Source organism: Panthera pardus, unplaced genomic scaffold, assembly GCF_024362965.1.
Source record: "Panthera pardus isolate Hobbes unplaced genomic scaffold, ASM2436296v1 HiC_scaffold_8, whole genome shotgun sequence".
In the NCBI taxonomy this organism is placed as follows: Eukaryota; Metazoa; Chordata; class Mammalia; order Carnivora; family Felidae; genus Panthera; species Panthera pardus.
In genome coordinates this window covers 138,808,348-138,829,185 of record NW_026527013.1, presented here as the reverse complement: position 1 = coordinate 138,829,185, position 20,838 = coordinate 138,808,348, and the positions used below count along the sequence as shown (strand labels likewise).

General features: G+C 38.6%; 1 protein-coding gene across 4 annotated transcripts in view; it reads right to left on the bottom strand.

The window, feature by feature from the left end:
• The window catches only part of PTPRZ1 (protein tyrosine phosphatase receptor type Z1), a 183,631-nt gene that overhangs the window by 81,575 nt on the left and 81,218 nt on the right, over positions 1 to 20,838 (bottom strand). For all 4 annotated transcript variants that reach the window (XM_019452563.2, XM_019452564.2, XM_019452566.2 and 1 more), the window contains exons 3-6: positions 10,124 to 10,303; positions 7,692 to 7,843; positions 4,464 to 4,559; positions 3,896 to 3,962 (exon numbers count right to left, since the gene is read on the bottom strand). In XM_019452563.2, coding sequence (XP_019308108.2) covers positions 3,896 to 3,962; positions 4,464 to 4,559; positions 7,692 to 7,843; positions 10,124 to 10,303 — 495 coding nt within the window. The remainder of the gene's footprint in view (positions 1 to 3,895; positions 3,963 to 4,463; positions 4,560 to 7,691; positions 7,844 to 10,123; positions 10,304 to 20,838) is intronic.

Here is a 20,838-nt window from a genome sequence, read left to right as displayed (position 1 = left end):
TTGCAGGCCCCACCCTAGCCCACTTGAACTTAAATCTCTAGTAATAGGGCATCTACATTTTCAAGACAGCATCCCCAGGTGATTCGAACATGCAGCCCGCATTGAAAATCCAAAGCAGAGTGAAGTCTTTGCAAGATGTTAGTATTTTGAACCCACTTTCTACATTATAAAATAAAATGACCAACCCAGATTATTTTCATAGTGTATTCTGGCTTTAAACTCTATGAAGACTGGACATATCCAGAAAGCCTCAAAGAAAAAAATTTGTTTAAAAATTAAATTATTGAATGTTAATTTTTCTACAATGCAGAAACTTTTGAAGGAAGGAGGGACTGTGGTAATAATTAAAGTTATAGACAACTGCTTCCATTCTGAATTTAAGACTGACTGTTAGAAATGAAAATCTGCTTGACCGAACAGATAGTCTTGTGTATATACAACCTAAATCTAGTTTTAATCTGTTAGAGAATGCAAGTTATGCTTGGTTTAATGTATTAATTAGTAATTTCTAAAAGTATGTCTTCTTCTCTAATATCAAGATGAAATGATTAGAATTTAGACTTGGATTCAAGTTCTCTGAAACTGAGGAAAATCTTTTTATATGTGAGTGTTTCCCATTTTCAGATTTATGCTTTTATTAACTGAAAAATTTTTGAGTCCATAACCTCCTTCTTAATCATCAATGGGCTACAATTGCTTCTTTTTTTCTGCTGAAGGCAAAATTTATCTTACAAATGTTCTCTGGAAATGTGGATGTGCAGAATACTAATTAAGTAAGGAGGCAAACACTGACTCACTGCTAAATTAGGTGGGAAATGAAATGACACCAGGAGAGCTACAGGCCAGAAAAGGAAGAAAAGAAGTGAGATCTGAATAGGGATGGTGAAATAGAGAATTTTCTTGAAATGCTAACTGTTTTGTACCTTATCTTAAAAACATTTAGAGGGGTGCCTGGGTGGCTCAGTTGGTTAAACATCTCACTCTTGGTTTGGGCTGAGGTCATGATCTCACGGTTTGATGGTTTGAACTCCAAGTTGGGCTCTGTGCTGACAGCACGGAGTCAGCTTGGGACTTTCTCTCTCCCTGTCTCTCTGCCCTTCCCCTGTGCTCTCTCTCTCTCTCTAACTTAAAAAAATAAAAATGTTATTTATATACATGTCCTAAATTTCTGTCTTGGATATCACAGGACTTTTCAACTACAGTAGCACTCTTCTTTCTTTTTTTTTTTCCTTTTCTTTGTTTAATGTTTATTTATTTTAGAGACAGAGAGAGAGAGACAGAACATGAATAGGGGAGGGGCAGAGAGAGAAGGAGACACAGAATCTGAAGCAAGCTCCAGGCTCTGAGCTGTCAGCACAGAGCCTGATGTGGGGTTCAAACTCACGAACCGAGAGTTCATGACCCAAGCCAAAGTCAGATGCTCAACCCACTGAAGCATCCAGGCACCCCAGAGCTCTTCAATTAGACAACCATCTTTTGAGAAAATTGGAATAAGGCGATTTTTTGAGTATGTGTCTAGCAAAAGCATTTGCTTCATCTGAATCACCTCATTATTGTTAACACAAGCAAGAATCACACCTGAGTCAATGCTGCTGTAGTTGTGATCATTCATTCAGTCATTATTCATTTAGGCACATATCGGTGAGCAACCAATCAGATGCTCCCCTTCTGTAGGAGGGTGACAGCAAGAGGGGGAGGATAAGTAGGGAGAGAGATAAGGAGATAGACAAAGACCACAATAGGGTCAAAAGAAAGGCAGGAATGAGGGAAGGAAAGGGAAACGGGTTCTTTCATCTTTTCGAGAGGAATACAGGAAATGAGTCATCAGCCCACATTGGACTAAGATAGATTTTATAATCTTGATGATGGTTGAAAGTGTTGTTTCGTGAATAACTAACATCATATAAAGAATATGGAGCAGGATTTGGGAGCTGAGCTTCAGTTGCAGAGTCTCTGTCCACAGACAAGCGCTGCCTTCAGTCCTCTAGGTTCTCAGCAGCAATGGCTAAGAGCCAGTATTGGGGAGCCTCTCGTGTATTGAGTACTAGGGGGTTTTCTAGACTCTGAAATAGATTTAATCTAAGAATTCTCAAAATAGAAACATTTACCTTTAGGAGGACTTAACTTATTTAGTTTGTACAGATCATATCTAACAACCATTCAAATCAAATTGACCCGTTTCATATCTGTCCTGAAACATAACTCATACAAATCGTCACAGTGTAGTGGAACAAACTTTGTGGACAGACCTGGATCGAGATTCTGGCCCTACCACTTACCCACTGAATCAGCTTAGGTGTCCTTGCCGAATATATGGAAAGAATTACGAATCCAGTGGGTGAGTTGATGCACATGGAGGACTTTATTTTTCGGTAAAAGAGGAGGGAAGAAGTCAGTGCACAGGTAGCAGGATAGAGAGAAAGAAAACAGAGTAATGGAGGGCAGATCGGGATGTGTTTCCAGGCAGCCAGGGAGACTATCGGTTCTGCTTCCAAATTAAGAGCCAGGATACGGCCAGAATAGTGCTGCTGGGAATCCATGTTCTCGAGGAGGCTATTATGTGGCAGCAGCAGCTGTGAGGAAGCACCTCCCTCAACGGCTTATGGATAATAACTATACTGAAAAGTAAACTTTAGCCAAAGAACATGGGCAAATTGGTTCCTACACTGATAGGATCCTCGTATGAACTTGCTAGAGAGCCCCAGAAATAACTGAAGAAGCATACAGAAAAAGAGGCCAGAATACCACAGCGACACAAGTCAGGACTAACAACCCAGGGTTAAGACCACTCTTGTTGGCCCTACAGGCTGACATAAGGCCTGGGAACATTTGGAGTTCATGTTTTATACAAGTTTCAGTGTAGGAATTCAAACTAGCTGCCTTCTTTCAGTCTGAATAAAATCCACTTTCTGACTAAATGAGGGAAAAATTGTGTGGCTTGTGGCATTCGATGTTGAATTTTGCGATCTAGGTGGATAGAGGGAGATAACTTCATCTTGTGTTTGATTGCACCTTTTGGAAAGAACACGAAAACAAAAAAAAAAAAACAAAACAATGAAAGCTGCACTGCATGAGTTCACATATTCCTGACTTCTGAAAAGTTCTGTCACTTAAGGCCCTCACATGTGATTGACAAATATGAATCAATCCAAGGCCCAGCTTTTGCTTTCAAAAAGGATCTATATGAATTTTGTTCCTGATTTCAAGATTTTGCGGCTTCCCAGAGAGAAATAATCCTTATTTTGTTGATAACTCAGGGCAGCATTAATCTCTTGCGTGTGGATGCTTACTAAAAATACAATAATAATAACAGGTTTGCTGTCTCTTGCAGATGTTGTTACAAGCATTTGCTGTGACAAATGACAAGATCCATGAGCTAGCAGGCAGAACAGTGAAACATACGGCATCTTTTTCTATGTTAAGTGTTTGCCTTCTTCCAAAAACCTTGTCATACTGGTAAAGGACCTATCAAGGAAACCACCAGGGAATAAATTTTAAGTTGAGGAAAATTGTCATTTCACTTAAAAACATGACTTTTATAACACTAGCTGGTTTCAGATTATAAATCAGAGTCTTTAACAAATGTACAATGCAGACAGAATAGAGATATACATTTTAAATGCATCACATAATTAGATTATTTTCAAGAATAAAATTAGAAAACTTTAACTCCTACTTATATTAACAGTTTGTGATTTTTTATATGACAAAAATTTCAGATAAAATGTTCTTTAGTGAGACATGTATAAATCATCAAGTGTAAGAACTGGAAGATTGCTCCTTTTTGAAAAGGTCTTTCCTTCTTCTTTGGAGCAAGTGACTTTTGTAATATTATAAAAATTCATATGCATCCAAAGTACAATCTAGAAGAAAACGATTTCTCCAAATAGCTTACCAAAACGACTAACTCTCTCGACTCCATCAATAATTGCTTTGTAATCCAAGTTTTCTTCTGTTCCAATCTATTAAAGAAGAATGACATTCTAAGAATGGGATAAAATATTTGATTAACTTTTCAATAAAATGAAAAGATAAGTGAAATCCATTTTAAGTATCCAAATGCAATGTTCTCCAAATGCATACTTCCTTTTTTTTCTTCACAGCAAGACAAAAACAAATAAAACAGACAAAAAACCAGCTACCTTTTAAATTTTCCACTGAGAAAAGTACGCTTTAAAATGTTGATTCCCAGTCACTGCTGTATTATTATGATGCTTTGCATGCACACAAATCTGCTCACAGAAAAGGCTACTCCAGCTGGAAGTGATGCACCCCATTAATGAATGAAAGAGTTCCCTTTTAAACACCCCAGCCAAGGGGTTGTTCTATTTGCAAATGATCACCAGTTAGCATCCCACTTGCAAGCTCTTCAATTTGTTAAAAAGCATGCTTTGATATGTCACATCAATTACTTCAGGGGATTAAAGAATTAAGGTAGTGTTAAATCTATGTATAATGATTACCTCAAATAAAATGGATAAAGCCCTTAACTTCCCTTTTCCTTTTACCGCTTCCTCAAAACTTGAAAATCGGTCTGCATCAAAGCCATAGATTTGCATCTATAAAGGTAACAATGACAGCTTTATTATATACAAAGACATCACAAAAGTCACCAGAGAAACAATAAAATAATTTACTGATTCAGTATACTATTTGAAAAATTCTGTAAACTGTATAATTCAATACTCTGTACAGTTTCAAGATATTTTATCAATTACGTGTATATACAACTGCATTTACTCTCACGATTACCATCCTTCAGTAAGGAAAGAAGCACAAAGTTAGATACATCTAGGATGGAAATGACCACCTTGAGATTACTAGATAATACTGAGGTAATAATATACTAGAATAATTATCAAATGGAATAAATTATCAAGTATTATTTTAGCTGTTTTCTGGAATCCTTTCAAATATCGTTTCATTCTTGACTGGACGTGCCTTTCTTGTTACCTTTTTTGGACATTATCATACTATGCTCTAATAATAGTGAACTCTCAAGGACCTTCTGCTTCTCCATACAAACTACCGAAAAGAATTTTAAGTTCCCTGTTTTAAGGGTCCTCTTCTGCTGCCGGGCAATATTCCTTGTTAATTTCGACTTCAGCCTCTGCATTTGTTGACAACGGCTTCTACTCTCACTTGCAATTTGGTGCTCCCCATGTCACCATCTCAGAAATCAGGTAACTTAGCTAGTTTAGACAAATAATTCTGGGAAGAGCAGAAAGCCTCTGTGAAGACTAATGCTTGGTTAGGGCTACGACTGGAGAAACAGCAGGTGTGGGTGGAGGATGGCAGTGGCCCCTGCCTCAGGTTATGACCACAAAGCCTTTGAGGATTGCTAAACTGACTCCTGTAGGATGAACAGCTTAAAAACTGGCGGGTGAAAAGGAGGGGCAGGCAGCGGCCACACCAGGAAGGTCTCTGAAGCAGTCCCAGCCCTTTGCTCCGGAGAGCAATAGAGAATCCTTGGTGTACTTCACCTAACAGGGATTGGGGGGCAGCAGGGCTGGGGGGAAGAGGGTGAAGAGTGGAAAAGATTCAGACTAGAGAGAGGGAGGGGCACCTAGGTGGCTCAGTTCGTTAAGCATTTAAACGGCCAACTCTTGATTTCGGCTCAGGTCGTGATCTCAGAGTGACTGAGATGGAGCCGTGAGTCGGGGCTCCAGGTCATTGTGGAGCCTGCTTGGGATTCTCTCTCTCCCTCTCTCTCTGCCCCTCCCCTGCTCCTGTGCATGCTCTCTCTCTCCTCTGTCTCTCTCTCTTTCTCTCTCTCAAGACAAGTAAACATTAAAAAAAAAAAATAAATAAATTTCAAAAAAGACGAGAGAGGGAGACCAGTTTGGGAACATTTAATAATCCAACTAATAAACAAAGGTGGTTGAGCTCTTTTCTGCCCTCCCACATCACGCAGGGGCAGAATCGAGAAGACTTCATGGTTGGATGCAGGAGACCAGGAAAAAAAGACCAAGTCAAGGATGCTCCTGGGTTTCCCTGCTTGCACAATTACATGGAGAGAGTTTTAAAAAGGCAAGCAACAAACAAACAAGCCATCAGAGAGGGAACTCAAGGGCTTTCTAAATAAGGAAAATACTTGAAGCTTAGTGCACAGACTCTATATCATTTATTTTGCTATTTCAGGGCTTTTGTTGCTGTTAGGGTCTTTCTTGATTTTCCACTTTGCTCTAAATAGTGTTGTGACAGGGCTAAACTCTCCAAATTGAGAATGTTATGTGTTTAATAAATTGGCTTTCATTTCTTCCACAAACCAAATTTGATAAATGTGCTCTTCCTTAAGGATATTTAATATACTTTGAAAAACACAAATTTATAAGCTATGAATTAGAATATGATTATCCATAGCAAGATATTTTTAGTCCTTTAAAAGATAACTCACTCATCTTATTTTTATTATCAATAACTATTTTGACTATAAAAGTAATATAGTTCTGTTATAAGTAATTTTAAAAATATGGGAATTTTAAAGGAGAAAAGCAAGGTACTTATTATGCCATCACCCATGGAAAACCCCTGCTCGTGTCTCCTTGGTTTCCCTCAGTTATTTTTATAGCAGTAATAATTCCTTCTCTTATTTAATCTTCATAATAACTTCATAAGGCAGGTGTTACTACTCTTATATCAGATTTGGAGGGGAGACATGGAAGCTTAGGTAAATTAAATATTTGTATAACGTCGTGTCTATAACTCATATCTAAATGGTGAAGTCAGTATTCAAACCTAGTCCATCTGATTCAGACTCTGGGCCCTCAGTCACTATTAAGTTAGTTTTCATGTTTTACAAAATCGAGTAATAATACTGCATATACTATTTTATATTTTGCTTTTAAAAAGCATTAAAAAAGGAAAACCCATTAATATCTTATGATGAACCTTTTTTTGTGTGTAAATAAATCCTTCAAACACATGGTTTTACAGGATCTGTAATACTCCATCATAATGTATTTAATCATTTCCTTTCAACTTTTTATTATTGTAAATAAACCTTTGCACATACATTTTTGAGCATGTCTTTATTTTTTAGACTAAACTGTTAAAGGGGAAATGGTAGGTATTGGGATTGAAACATTTAAAGTTCCAGATACAGGGGCGCCTGGCTGGCTCAGTCAGTAGACTGTGCAGCTCTTGACCTTGGGGTTGTGAGTTCAAGCCCCACACTGGGCGTAGAGATTGCTTAAATAAATAAACTTAAAAATAAAACCTTTCAAAGTTCTGGATAAAAAGAAGCAAACTGCTTCCCAGTCTACCAATTTATACTCTCTCCAGACATGTATGGAAGTGTTTATTTTACTGCATACTCATTATTTATTATATTTATGTTTCCAATTTTAAAACTGAAAATGTTCTCACTCTATTTTACATTTCTTTGCTTCTCCAGTAAATTGACAAAATTTGCCCCTTTTTTCCTCCTGAGTTGTGGAAGGAAATTTGTTTATTTGTTTACACATCAACATTTGTTGGTCGTCCTAGTGTGGCACTCTGGGTTGACAGAAAGTGGAAAATCAAATGTGAGTGTGACAGAGCTTAGTCCAGTGAGGAAGGCAGATATTAACCAAGTAAAATATAACTGTATAAATTATAAAATCTGACAGTAACTTAATCAAATTATATGCTAACTAAAATCTCAATGATTTCGGAAAACGAACTAGGAACCAGTGGAACCAGTGACTTACCTCAAGTGGAAATTTTTGTCCTTCTAAACTATGTTCCGATCCATCAGAAGACATATTGCATTTTCCCCAGTGAAAAGTTATCTTGCTTGCTTTGAACACCATTTCGGAAACTCCTCCACTGAGCCAGTAGTCATTAGTGAGATTAATTTCCACTTAAAAAAAAAAAAAAAAGCACACACATGCACAAAATTGCACCTATGTTTCTGCAAATCAAAATTACAAACTTAAAATTTTTTCTATCAAACGTACATTAAGAGAATCATTTATTTGATAAATTAAAAACAATTCAGTCACCATTTGAAGCTGAACTTGTTACTCTGCAAAATACACTTGATGTATCTTATTGCCACAAATACAAACTAAAGCAAAGACCTTAACTACTGTATGGCTCTTATAGCAGAGACAGCCAGTCCCTCTGCCCTGTTCATTTGGTGTCCTGAGCTTGCCATTTCCCCAGGGGTCTGCTTTCCTAAGGCATTTTAGGGTAGTGAGGGGACAGAGCAAAGGGAGAAGGAACAGAGGAGTGGAGAAGAAAAGTCTTCTCTTGGGAGTGCCCCCCCCCCCCACCTTCTCACTTTTAGCTCTTTCTACTCCTATCAGGCAGGTGTTTTTGTCCCATCTCCTTATCCCTGCAAGCAAGCATCATACCAGGTTTCATCAGGCTTCAGAATTCCTGTCCTCCACTGTGGCAAGGAAGGTGGGAAATCCATTCCCACTGAAGGGGTTTTAGCCATCTGATGTTGGAACCCCGAGTAGCAACTCAGAATCCTAAACTCTCCTATTTGAGTTCCACAGCAGATTATTGGAACTCTATTTTACAAATGGTCTGAAGATTAATGATTCTTTTGAGAGCTTTATGTAAGATTTTAATGTCTCTCAATCAGATTTAAATAGTCTTTGTTCCATGAGGCAGAAACCAATGTTTGCATTAGGGACCCAATCCAACATCTTGGCCAGCGAGCTAGAGATATAAACTTCCATTAATAATAGTAACAACAAGAAGAACAGTATCAATAATGCTCAACATTTATGTATCACTTACAATGTGCTATGCATTACACTGAGTACTTTACGTGTGTTAAACATTTGATTTTTACACAACCTCACACAATGAAGGAAGGAAATATCATTATAAGGAAATTGAATCACAGACAGTTCAAATAACTTGCTAAAGGTTCCACACTTAAAGGTTCCACTTTAAAGAGCCAGTAGTGAACCTAAAAAGCGTGGCTCTAAAGATCAAGTGCTTGACCACACTTCACTAAGAAAAATAAAGCAGGGGTGCCTGGCTGGCTCAGTCAGTAGAACATTGTAACTCTTGGCTTCAGGGTTGTGAATTTGAGCCCTACATGGGGTGTACAGAGAACTTAAAAATAAAGTCTTAAAAAAAAGAAAGAAAGCAGAGGCTACATGCTTTATTTCTTTGTAACATTCTTCAAACCTAGTAATGAAAATGTTGAGATTTGGGATAATATGCTTTTGTGTATTTAATTAATATCTTATATAATAATTTTATTAAAAACTTATTAATTAAGATATACCTACTGAATGCTTATTATATATCAGGAACTGATACAGTAAAATTCTTACCCTCATGGGACTTAAAATTAAATTACTACATTCAAATTACCAAAATATCAAGAATACAGAAAAAATTCACTAATGATAAAACCATCCCAACATAGCTACTATTATAATTTACAATATTTTTTCTTATGACTATGTTTGTTTTTATATAATTTCCTGATATACATACAATTTTGTTTAAAATATAATTAGCAAAAAAGGAAGGCTATTTACTTTGAAAACTATTAGTTTGTCTCTCTATTGTTTACTGGAATTTTTCATGGTATTATATTTTGCATGTTTAGAAAAAAGGACAGTAAAAAAGCATTTAGAGAGTGCTTCCTAAAGATAGTATATAACTTTAAACTTTCTACCTAGAAGCACTAGTAATTTCTTTTCTTAAAATTCAATTATAGTTGATTGCTTTTTTGTATCCCAATATTCAATGTAGCATGAAGCTAAGCAGACAAGAGCAAATAGAGTGTCCAAGAAAAGGAAATTCTGATTAACTAAGTAATTAACCAGCGATGGAGTTATAAAATTACATCAGTTATATATTGCATTATCTTTATCATTTCTTCTGGTGGAGGCATCAATTCTCTTTCTACTATTGGAGAACATGATGTGATGACTTTGGTCATTTTATTTTTTGTACACATTTTCAAAATGTTATCTAAACTTCCAATTTACTGTGTTCTATTTGGTTTCTTCTGCCTATAGTTTCTGTGCATTTACAGTACATTATACTTTATACAAAGAAGATGAAATGAAATAAAATGAAAATGAAAATAAAATGAAACTGACATAAACATACTCTAAGCCCAATAAACATATTAAAGTCACAAACAAAATGCAAACAATTTTACCTGTTTTCCCAGTGTTATGAATGAATGTGTTTTCCAAGGATGTTTTATCCCAACCCTGGAATTTAAGTTTTTTAAGATTCACATTGACTTGGGTAAGATCTTCATCAATATTGATAGGAGACTGTTTGGGACTACTACATGTTGGATATTTCTTTCCCCAGTTTTTTTGATTCAGGGCTCCTAGGGAAGTGAAAGGGTAAGAAATTAGTTTCTTAAATTACTATGCAAAATTTAAATTTTATATTATAAAGTAATTAATACATTACATAAAAATAGAAACAATAGTAGAAAAAACTGGAATATCTTTGAGTCACTGCATACAACAATTATGCCCAGGTGTGGATTCTGGGCTTTCCTATAGCACACTATGAAAAGAGGCCTATACAATAGCCACATCGAGTTCAGTGTTCAACAATGGCTTTGCTTAGCCATCATACTGGTCCAAATCAACAGAAAGCCTAACTGCCATGTCAGGTAGTCAATCTGAGCCCAGGTTCCAAGTTGAAAGGTGTCCAGATGACAGGTGCTAAATTCTTGACTTCCTCAGCACTCTCCATGGGGGTAGTTCTCTTTAGACCTACTGTCTGTCACTCCTGCCACTGAATGATCTTGTTTAATTTTCATCTGCTCAAGGTCTGATGTATAAAAACATAATCACATGCTTTCCTTGAAATATTTCCTCTCTGTCACTTTTTTGGGGGGGTCATAAAGCTTAGTAAGTTTTATTGCTTAACAACGAGAAACAGAAAACAGGCTTTCTATAAAGATTTCGCCTACAGTGAAGTGAATTTCCAGCTGTTCCACAGAGTGAACAGTCCTCTAAAGCAAAACTGCCCTGGGCTGCCTTTATTTCACCCCTACCTGAAACCATGAACCATCTCTCGTAACCTTATTCCTCTGGACATTACCTTCGCTACAGCCCAAGCAGCACCAAGAACGGGTATGTTTTATTTTAAAATCATCAACTTTTCTCTCTACATTTCTGCAGCTAGCCCAAGAGCAGGGTGGAAGCACCATTTTCAGCTTCTCTCCTTTCAAATGCGTCACTGTCAGAAAACGAGTATGGGGGAAAGGGCGCCTGGGTGACTCAGCAGGTTGAGCATCCGGCTTTGGATTTTGGCTCTGGTCATGGGTCACGATCTAGCTAGCTGCTAGGTTCCTGAGATTGAGCCCCACATTGGGCTCTGTGCTGACAGTGCGGAGCCTGCTTGGAACTCTTGCTCTCCCTCCCTCTCTCTCTCTCTCTCTCTCTCTCTCTCTCTCTCTCTGCCTGTCATACCTGCTCACACACTCTCTCTCAAAATAAATAAAAAAATAAATTTTAAAAAAGAAAAAAGAAAATAAGTATGGGTAAAGTCAAGATTTTACGTGGTTAATGTTTAGGGAAACTATACATAAACATACCCTCCATATGCCCTCGTCTACTCCATCTTGTTTTTTTGATAAAGGCATCAGAGAAGATTTTGACTTCCATGCAAAGCTCTCATAATGTGACAAAATGAACTTTGCATAATTTAGCCCCAGAAAGAAATAATCACTAGTCGTACCGTGCAATGGCCTATATAGCCAGGAAAAATTAGGTGATTCATCTCCTAGTGAGGCATCTACCAAAATCAATAGGTGCTGAGAACTTAACTTTATTTTAAAATCTAGCTCTATTCCTAGAGAGTGCTGGAATACAATATGCTTTAAACATGCACAGTGATGCATATTGTGGCTTCTAGGAACAGCTTTAATGATTTGAGTAATGATATGTTAATTTCACTGTAAAGAACAGGGACATGGGGAAAAGAAACTGCCTGTTTTACTAACGTCACTGTAAGAGAAGCAGAGAAACTGCCACATGAATCAGTAAGACCCTCTGTACTGCTTAAATTTTTTAATGCACTCCAATAAATTTCAAGCACCCTCAGGAAGAGTCTCATGATTGTGGTGCAGCAAACATAAAATTTTAAGTGGCTAGTAACACTGCGTTTGATTAATAAACCTGCTATTTCCCACATCATATAGTGACCATCTCTATGTGGACTCTAATTTGGCATATCCACCACTAAACACTTGACTTCTGCCCAGAAACAAACTCTTCCTATGACCTCTGCCATCCCCTGAACATAAAAGTCATCCTCGTGGCTCGGTTTCCTCCTCACCAAGCCCTTTCGGGTCGACCTTCAAATTATATCCTCTATCAGATGGTTGCTCTTCTCCACTGTTACCACCCTAGCCTGAGCCACGGTCCCCGTGAGCCTGTCTGTGTCTTGCTATTTCACAAGCAGCATTGCCATCACCTAGGAGATTGTTAGGGAGACTCAGGCCTCCACCATAACGTTGCTAAGTCAGAGTCTAATTTTAACGGGATCCCCAGGAGATTCATATACACATTAAATTTTGTGAGGCAATGGCTTAGATATATCTCTAGTGCCTTCTCACCAGTCTCCAGCTTCTTCTTTTGCCCCCCATCCACAAGGCCATTCTCCACTTTCGTTGTAGGCAGAATTCTGAGATGTCCCCCCAGATTCCCACACGCTGCTCTACATGCCCCTCATAATCTCTTCCACTCAAAGGTGGGCAGGCTGTGAATACAATGGAATAGTCATTCCCTTGATTAGGTTACATTATATGATGAAGGTGACGGGGAGTCCCTGCTGTGATAGAAGGTCCTGTCATAGCAAATTGGAGACCGAGAGAAAGATTCAGAGTGTGAGAGGTTCTCCTGGCTTTGAAGAAGTACGCTTCTTCAAAGGTTGGAAGAGGGGTACAAATAACTAGGATCCGACAGCGCCCCCAGGCTGACAGCCAGCAAAAACAGACACCAAATGCTAGTCACGAAAAGACAAATACTGTGCGATTCCATTTACATGAGGTAGCTAAAATAACCAAATTCATGGAGAGAGAAAGTAGAACGCTGGTTACCAGGAGATGGGGAGAGGGGAAAGGGGAAGCTATTTACTGGGTACAGAATTTCAGATTTGCAAGATGAAAAAGTTCTGGGGAGCCATTTTACAACAGTATGAGTATACTTAACACTACTGAACTGCACACTTAAAAATGTTAGGATGGAAAATTTTGTGTTATGCGTTTTGTTTTGTTTTTGTTTGTTTGGTTGGGTTTTTTTACCACAGCAGAAAAAGTGGTTAAGAGGGCAAAAACAAATAAACAAACAAAAACGGGGACCTGGACCTCAATCTCACAACAAGGAAGTGAATTCTGCCAATAGCCTGCATACGGCTTCAGGTGAGAACATAGTCCAGCATCTTGGTTTTACACTTATGAGACCCCGGGCAGAGAACCCAGTTAAGGAGTCCCTCTCTGATCCTGACCCACGGAAGCTGCGAGATAACAAATATGTGTTCAGAGGCCACTCAATCTGCAGTAATTTGTTACACAGCGTAAGAAAACGAATACAATCAGTAACTAAAGCAACCCTTTAAAATATGTATCAAGGGGCCCCTGGGTGGGACAGTCAACTGTCTCCGACTCTTGATTTTGGCTCAGGTCGTGATCTCACGGTTTGTGAGTTAGTGTCCTTCTTGGGTTCTGTGGTGATAGCATAGAGCCTGGTTAGGATTTTCTCTTCCTCGCTCTTTGCCCCTCCCTCACTCTCTCTATTTTTCTCTCAAAAATAAATAAATAAGCATTAAAAAAATATATGCATATACATATCAAATTGTGTGTCACTTCCTGATTTGGGTCTCCCCAACCCCTTTTCATCCCACTCAAAAGAAAATATAAGCTCTTTACCATGGCGTAGAAATCCCATATAATACCATCACTCCCATCCTCTCTGATCTCCTTTCCTACCCCTCCGCATTAATCACTCTACTCCAGTCACACAGGTTCCCTGGAGCGAGGGAAGCCTCAGGGCTTGACACTTGCTGCCACCCTTCCTGGACTGCTCTTCCCCCGAAGTCTGCATGGCTCACTCTCTCACTCTCCTGCTTCTATCGGGTCTCTGCTCAAATGCATCTCCTTGGAGAGGCTTTCAGTGAACCTCCTGCATGAAAAACGTATCCCTTCCTTGGTCATTCTCAATCCCCTCTCCTCACGTCATTTTTGTTCTCCTAAGATATTAGGTTTATTTGTTTCCACACCCCAGAAGCTAGAAAAAAACCTGGCACATAGTATGTGTTCAATAAACACTGGCTTAATGACTAAATCAGACAAATAAAAAATGATGGCTTTTTTGTTTGTTTTAGGAGTTTAAAATCTCAAAGAGATCTAACATAAAATGGCAATAGAAAAAAGGAAACATTTCTAAAATGAGCCATAGGTCATATTTGACTGTTTGTTATATGACAATTTTGTTGAGTAGTCCCTACCAAACTTCTGCTGACAGATATCAGGAAGACCTGATGTCCAACTTGTAGATTTGGACACTTTGTTGCACAATGATCCTAAGTGACTGGATTACGTTTGAAGTGTATCAAATGATTATACTGAGTGTGGATCCAGTTTAAAACACCAACTAGATCATGGTGCCAAGAAGAGCATATGTCCAAGAAGCCTCCCGAATTTTTGTAATTAAAAGACCAAAAAAGGGGCACTAGGATGGCTGTCGGTTAAGCATCTGACTTCGGCCCAGGTCATGATCCCACGCTTTGTGGGTTCGAGTCCCGTGTCGGGCTCTGTGCTGACAGCTCAGAACCTGGAGCCTGCTTCGGATTCTGTATCTCCCTCTCCCTCTGCCCCTCCCCTGCTTGCACTCTGTCTCTCTGTCTCCAAAAAATAAACATTAAAAAATATATATATTTTTAAAGACAAAAAAAAAAAAAAAAGCCCATAAAAAGAACTTGAGATTCTTCTTGAAAAGGACTCTGGAAACAAGGTTGTTTCAAATCATCATAAGTAGAAAGCCAAAGGAAGTAAACTAATAAAGTGTTGAAATTGTGCACAAGAACGAAACATAGATCAAGAAGCATTAGAGTTTACTTGTCTTTACTAATGAAATATTAGATTAATCTTATGCTTAACTACTATTTTTTAAATTCCCAAATTAATATTTTTAATGTTGAATTGGAAACCTCAGTGGTTAAAGCCAGGATGATGTGCCTGAGAAAGCAGGTGTACAGAATTCATTAGAACTATACTGTATCCACCTGAGTGTGATTAGAGACTGTCATGAAGGAAGAAATTAGGACTCACTGTGGTTGCAACAGAAGATTATCAGGGCGATTCACCCATAAGGAGGACGGCAGAGTACTAAATGTCAACTTTAGAAAATTAAAATAAATTATTCATTCACATAGTCATCCATTCTTTCATGCACATATTGATTCATCCGAATTAGTACCATTCCTATAAATTTCCTGTGCTTTCCTCTATGGGAGCACTTACCAGACTATATTTTGTTCGTTAATTTATCTATTTCATCTATATCTTATTGCCAAACTTTGAGTCTGGCACATAGTAGAAACAAATTAAATGCTTGTGATACAGTCTTTGTGCACCAAATAAATGTATCCAATAGTTACATTCTGTGCACTCTCTATTCTAAACAGAATGAAAAGCAATTCTAGCCTCTGTGGGAGATACGCATGAGTTCAAGTTTGTTTGCTTGTCTATTTATTCTTGCATTCCAGAAGGTTGGGGCGTGTGTTAACTACAAAGTAGACAAATGTCTAAAGGAGTAGATGGGATGGAAATAAATGTGAGGTCAAAAGCACACAATGGAGGTCTTGAGGGAAGGGGAGGATCTTGACAGGCAGAGGGAACCAAGAGCAAACCATGGTGGCAGAACAGTTTAGGCAGGGCTCAGAGAGAAGTGAGCAATCTAGCTTGGTCCAATAAGCAAGAGTGGATATCAAGCAATTCTAGAAGGAGATGAAAAGACAGACCGATCAAATGTCGCTGGTTAGGCCAATGGGAGGCAGGAGGCTTTGGAAGAGTAAGAAACTCACAGCTGCCTTATCAGAGAGATTAAACTGGCAGGCATGCAGGATAAGAAGGAACAGGCTACTTAATTTGGGGCAGTTTCAAAGGCATCTTCTTTTTGTCTTCATTTGATTTTTATAGGATCCCTGTGCAATGGACTGAATGCCCCAAAATTCATGTTAAAAATTATAATCCCTAGTGTGATGGTATTCAGAGGCGGAGTCTTTGGAAGGTGATCAGATCATAAAGACAGAGCCCTTGTGAATGGGGTTAGTGCTTTTAGGAAAGAGATCCCAGAGAGATCTCTCGACTTTTCTGCCCTGTGAGGTTACAGTAGAAAGATAGTGATCTAAGGAAGCAGCCCTCAGTATTGCCTTGATCTTGGACTTCTAGCCTCCAGAATTGTGCAAATTAAATTTCCTTTGTTTGTAAGCTACCAGTCTAGGGTATTTTGTTATAGCCGCCTGAGCTCTAAAACACCTTGTACTTATCTGAACTACGATAAGTCTGCCTCTTACTCATATTGTAATTTCAGTATCTTTCTGAAAACTTGGCACTTAAGAATTACATGAAATTTTCCTGAATGAATATGTACCTCAATAAGATGTATAGCTATTCACCCTTCAATGTCCTTGTACTGTACATCTTGACCAATAGAAATAGAATTCTAAATAGAAACACATTTTTAAATAGATTCTGTGTAGGGAAATATTTCACCAGTATCTAACTTAGGATTCTCTCTCTCTCTCTCTCTCTCTCTCTCTCTCTCTGCCCCTCCTCTGCTCTCTCTCTCTTTCAAAATAAGTAAACTTTAAAAAAACATTAATAAGAGCAAATATAAAGGTAATATTGAAGTGTGGACTGCAGTGATGATTGTAGTGTCTATTATTAATTGCCTCGAATTAACTCCATTCAAAATTCTACACCCTGTAAGTCAGAGCTTTATTTTTTTTTTAATTTTTAATTTTAATGATTTTTGAGAGAGAGAGAGAGAGAGAGAGAGAGAGAGACAGAGAGACAGACGGAGAGTGCAGGCAGGGGAGGGGCAGAGAGAGAGGAAGACACAGAATCTGAAGCAGGCTCCAGGCTCTGAGCTGTCAGTGCAGAGCCCACCTCAGGGCTCTAACCCACGAACTGCGAGATCATGACCTGAGCTGAAGTCAGACGCTTAACCGACTGAGCCACCCAGGCACCCCATTCAGTATTATTTTTCAATGAAAATTTAGCATTAGAATTTAGAACTCCAGCAAAATGGAAAGATGGTATGTTTAAGTAGACACTTTTCAGATGCTCAAGTCATCTGCTTGAGAAAGGGGGCTTTCTCAAAGACAAGAAACTAAAACCTAAAAGTGCTGAATAACAATCATTAAGTGATTTTATGTCACATCAGTAAAAGTCATCACGTAAACTGACTGAAAGCAAAGGAAGAAGGATGTCTGACTAACTTCCAATGGAAGAAACAAGAATGAGGATGAATTTACATGCACAAATCAGCATGCTTGTTTCTGTTTCTGGCCAAACAGGTTTTTTGGAGCTAGTAGGAGCAAAGCAGTTGTCGAATATAGATAATGGGTACTATTATAACTGGACTGAAAGCCGATCAAATGCAGGCAGTTCCAGAATGAGAAGCTGTTTAGTCAAGATCACATTTTCCTTTATCATCTGTTCTAATGGGACCCTCACATCAGGACAGCAGAAAATCTTGACAAGCCTGGCCGATATATCCCATTAAGACATGTCAAGGGAAGGTAGTTACCAATTTATGTAGAAAAATGCTAGCACATATGTTCCGTGAGCATTATGATATTTAAGAAAAGAGACCCAGGGGCACCTGGCTGGCTCAGTTGGTTAAGCTGACAGTGCAGAGCCTGCTTAAGATTCTCTCCCTCCCCCTGCCCCTTGCTCTCTCTCTCTTTCAAAAAGAAAAAAAAAAAGAAAGAAAGAAAAAGTCCCATAAATATAGAGAAGAAACTAGTAGTTGTTAGAAGGCGGGGGGGGGGGGGGGGGGTGGATGGACACAAAGGAGTTAAAGGGAGTGGAAAAGCAGGCTTCCAGTTATGGATGAATAAGTCACAGGGATGAAAGGCATAGGGAATATAGTCAATGGTATTATAATAGTGTTGTATGGTGACAGATGGTAGCTTGTGTGAGCATAGCATAACATATATAGGTGGAAAAAAATTAACCGAAGTTCAACACAAATAGAGAAAGAGATCAGAAACTTACTTCAAAGTTCCTATTTAAAAATCTTAGGACCTTTTCAAGTTAGAAAAATCCAAAGTACACAAACAAAAAACCCCAGAAAACAACAACAGTAAAAACTACTGCTCTATAATGCAGCAAAAAATAAACTTAGGTTTTTGTAGACCACAGGAAAAAAATAAAAACATTAAATGAAAAGGTCTAAGGACACTGACATAGTAAAATACTACTGGTCTTAATGTAAGTAATCAAAACCTGATCATCTGTAGTGGGTATAAATGAAGTCATCAAGTGAAACAAGAGAATGATGCTCATTCTACATAATAGACTACATACATAATAGGTTAATAGGCTACAATTAACCACTGCTTTAATCAGAAAATGAAATAAATCCTATAAAGAAGTAAAGAAGAATTTCGTTTAAGGCAAGAAATTACGGGGGTACAAACTGATGCAATAAACTACTAAAAGCAGCATGTTGTTCCGAGAATTTAGGAATGTTTTAAAGGATTCTTATCTGGAAGTGATCAAAAGAGAAGGGCAAAGGATGACTTCCAAGATCCTGACTACAGCCTGCCTGGGTGGATAATGGTACCAGTCATACTGGTTGTGGGAATGGATGGAAAGAAAGACTTTGCATCTGATTTTGAACCTACAGACTTTGAGATGCCCATGGAAGTTCATTAGACAATAAAAATACAGGCCATTAAGATGTCTGGACTAGAGAGAGGTTAGAGGACGTCATCAAAGAAGTGTAATTTAATAGATGTGGATATATTTCAATTAAACTTGATAGAGAAGAAGAGGGTCAATGATAAGACACTGGAAAGCACTAACATAAGGAGCATGAGGGAAGAGGAAAGCGCCAAAGGAAATTAAGAACGGCTGAATTACAAATTTAGGAGAAAATGGCATCATGAAAGTTATAAATCTCTCAATGAGAGATTATTCCAAAGTAGGAAGCATGCACAGCAGAGCCCAAAGGTCACGACTGAAGAGTACCCACTGGATTTGGTTATTTCTTAACAGCAAATCTCACCTTTCTAGAACAAAACAACTTCAGTGAAATGACAGCCCTGGAATTCAGACTACAGCAGGGACAAGAGTGAACTGGAGGTGACAAAGGAGAGTTAACAAAATGCTTTTTAAAAACTTGCTGTGAAAGAAAGAACAGCAATAGGGTAGCATCCAGAGGCAGATGCAAGGATGAGAAATGGATTTTGACACAGAAAGAGATTTATGCATGCAGAGAAAATTATTACAAGAAGGAGTTTGAAGTTAAGCGAGGTTCATGAACAAGGTCCACCCAAGGGAGGAAGATATAGGCCACGGATGGAGGATTATTAGCTCATGAGAGGAAAAAACAAAACAAAACATAAAAACATCGAAGAAATGTGGATTTGTATTTAAGTGTTTAGAAATGGGAAAATGAGAAATTTGATGGTTCATACCACAGAGCCTCAGCTGTAAAGCAAGATCACATAACGTGAAAGGAAAAGAGATTTGGGAGTTGAGCACACCATTCAGAGGCACCCCACACCTGCCACTTTATCTGTAATAGGAATAATAATCTCTCACTCTCAGACTGTGCAAAGTCAAGAAGCGAAAACACGTACACGGGCAGATATGTGAATCTTTTTACCCCCTACCCCTGTTTTCTTAGGAAAACTGGAGGGAGACAGGACCATCACCTGTGGGGTGAGGCAGGGAGGGGACTGAGCTTGAGGAAAATCATATGAAATAGGAAAATTGACTGAAATAGCGGACAGGAAAGACTGACAGAAGGCACCCAGAGCTCTGCTGATGTGGGAGCCATGAGTCTGCAGAGGCACCTCTCAGAAGAGTGTCTCTGTGTGTTTTTGTTTTTGCAAGTTCTGTGGTCCTGATGGGACAAGCACAGAGGGTAGGGGGCTGCGGTCCTACAGCGGCTGACAGGACCACGAGTGGGTTGGAATTCTAAAAGGCTGGGGAACCAGAAGTTCAGCAAGAAAGCGCTGAAGCTCCGCCCCCCTGCACCCCGCCAATCTCAGATCTGGTATGGGGAGATAAAGGTAGTTTTTTAAAAAAGCTATTAAACAGTTACCACAGCATCCTCCATCATCTTTAAGCTAGAAAATAAGAGCGATGGTGACAAACCCCAATATCGCAGTGTTTCTACTGCCATAGACTAGTATCAAATATTTAACTAATCAAAAGTGGAAAAATCCTCGTTGGAATTTAACAATCACCAGCAACCATGGAGAGTTCTTGTTACTGTTTTCTCTCCTGACAAGCCACCACTTCTGAAAGGAAGAAAAGGCTCAGGGTTTAGGTAACTCAGTGATTAATGTTATGACCTTTATATTTGCCTGATTCTCTCCAAATGAGTCCACTGTTTAATATTCAAGATTGAAACAGAAGGCAATGCAGGCTGATTAATTGCAGGACTTGTCTGTAGCATTTGTTGTTAACTGACTGACCTCAATGAAAAGCAGAGAAATGATCTGTGGATTGAGGAGAGACACACAGAGCAAGATTTCTTTTCTTTGTTGCTACCGTCTGGCTACTACTGATGAGATTGCAAATACAGAACCCAAAAAGGAGCCCTGGAAATTACTCCTGGATTTGGAATAAAAAATAAAAAACTCTTTTTGTAGAGTAGCTCT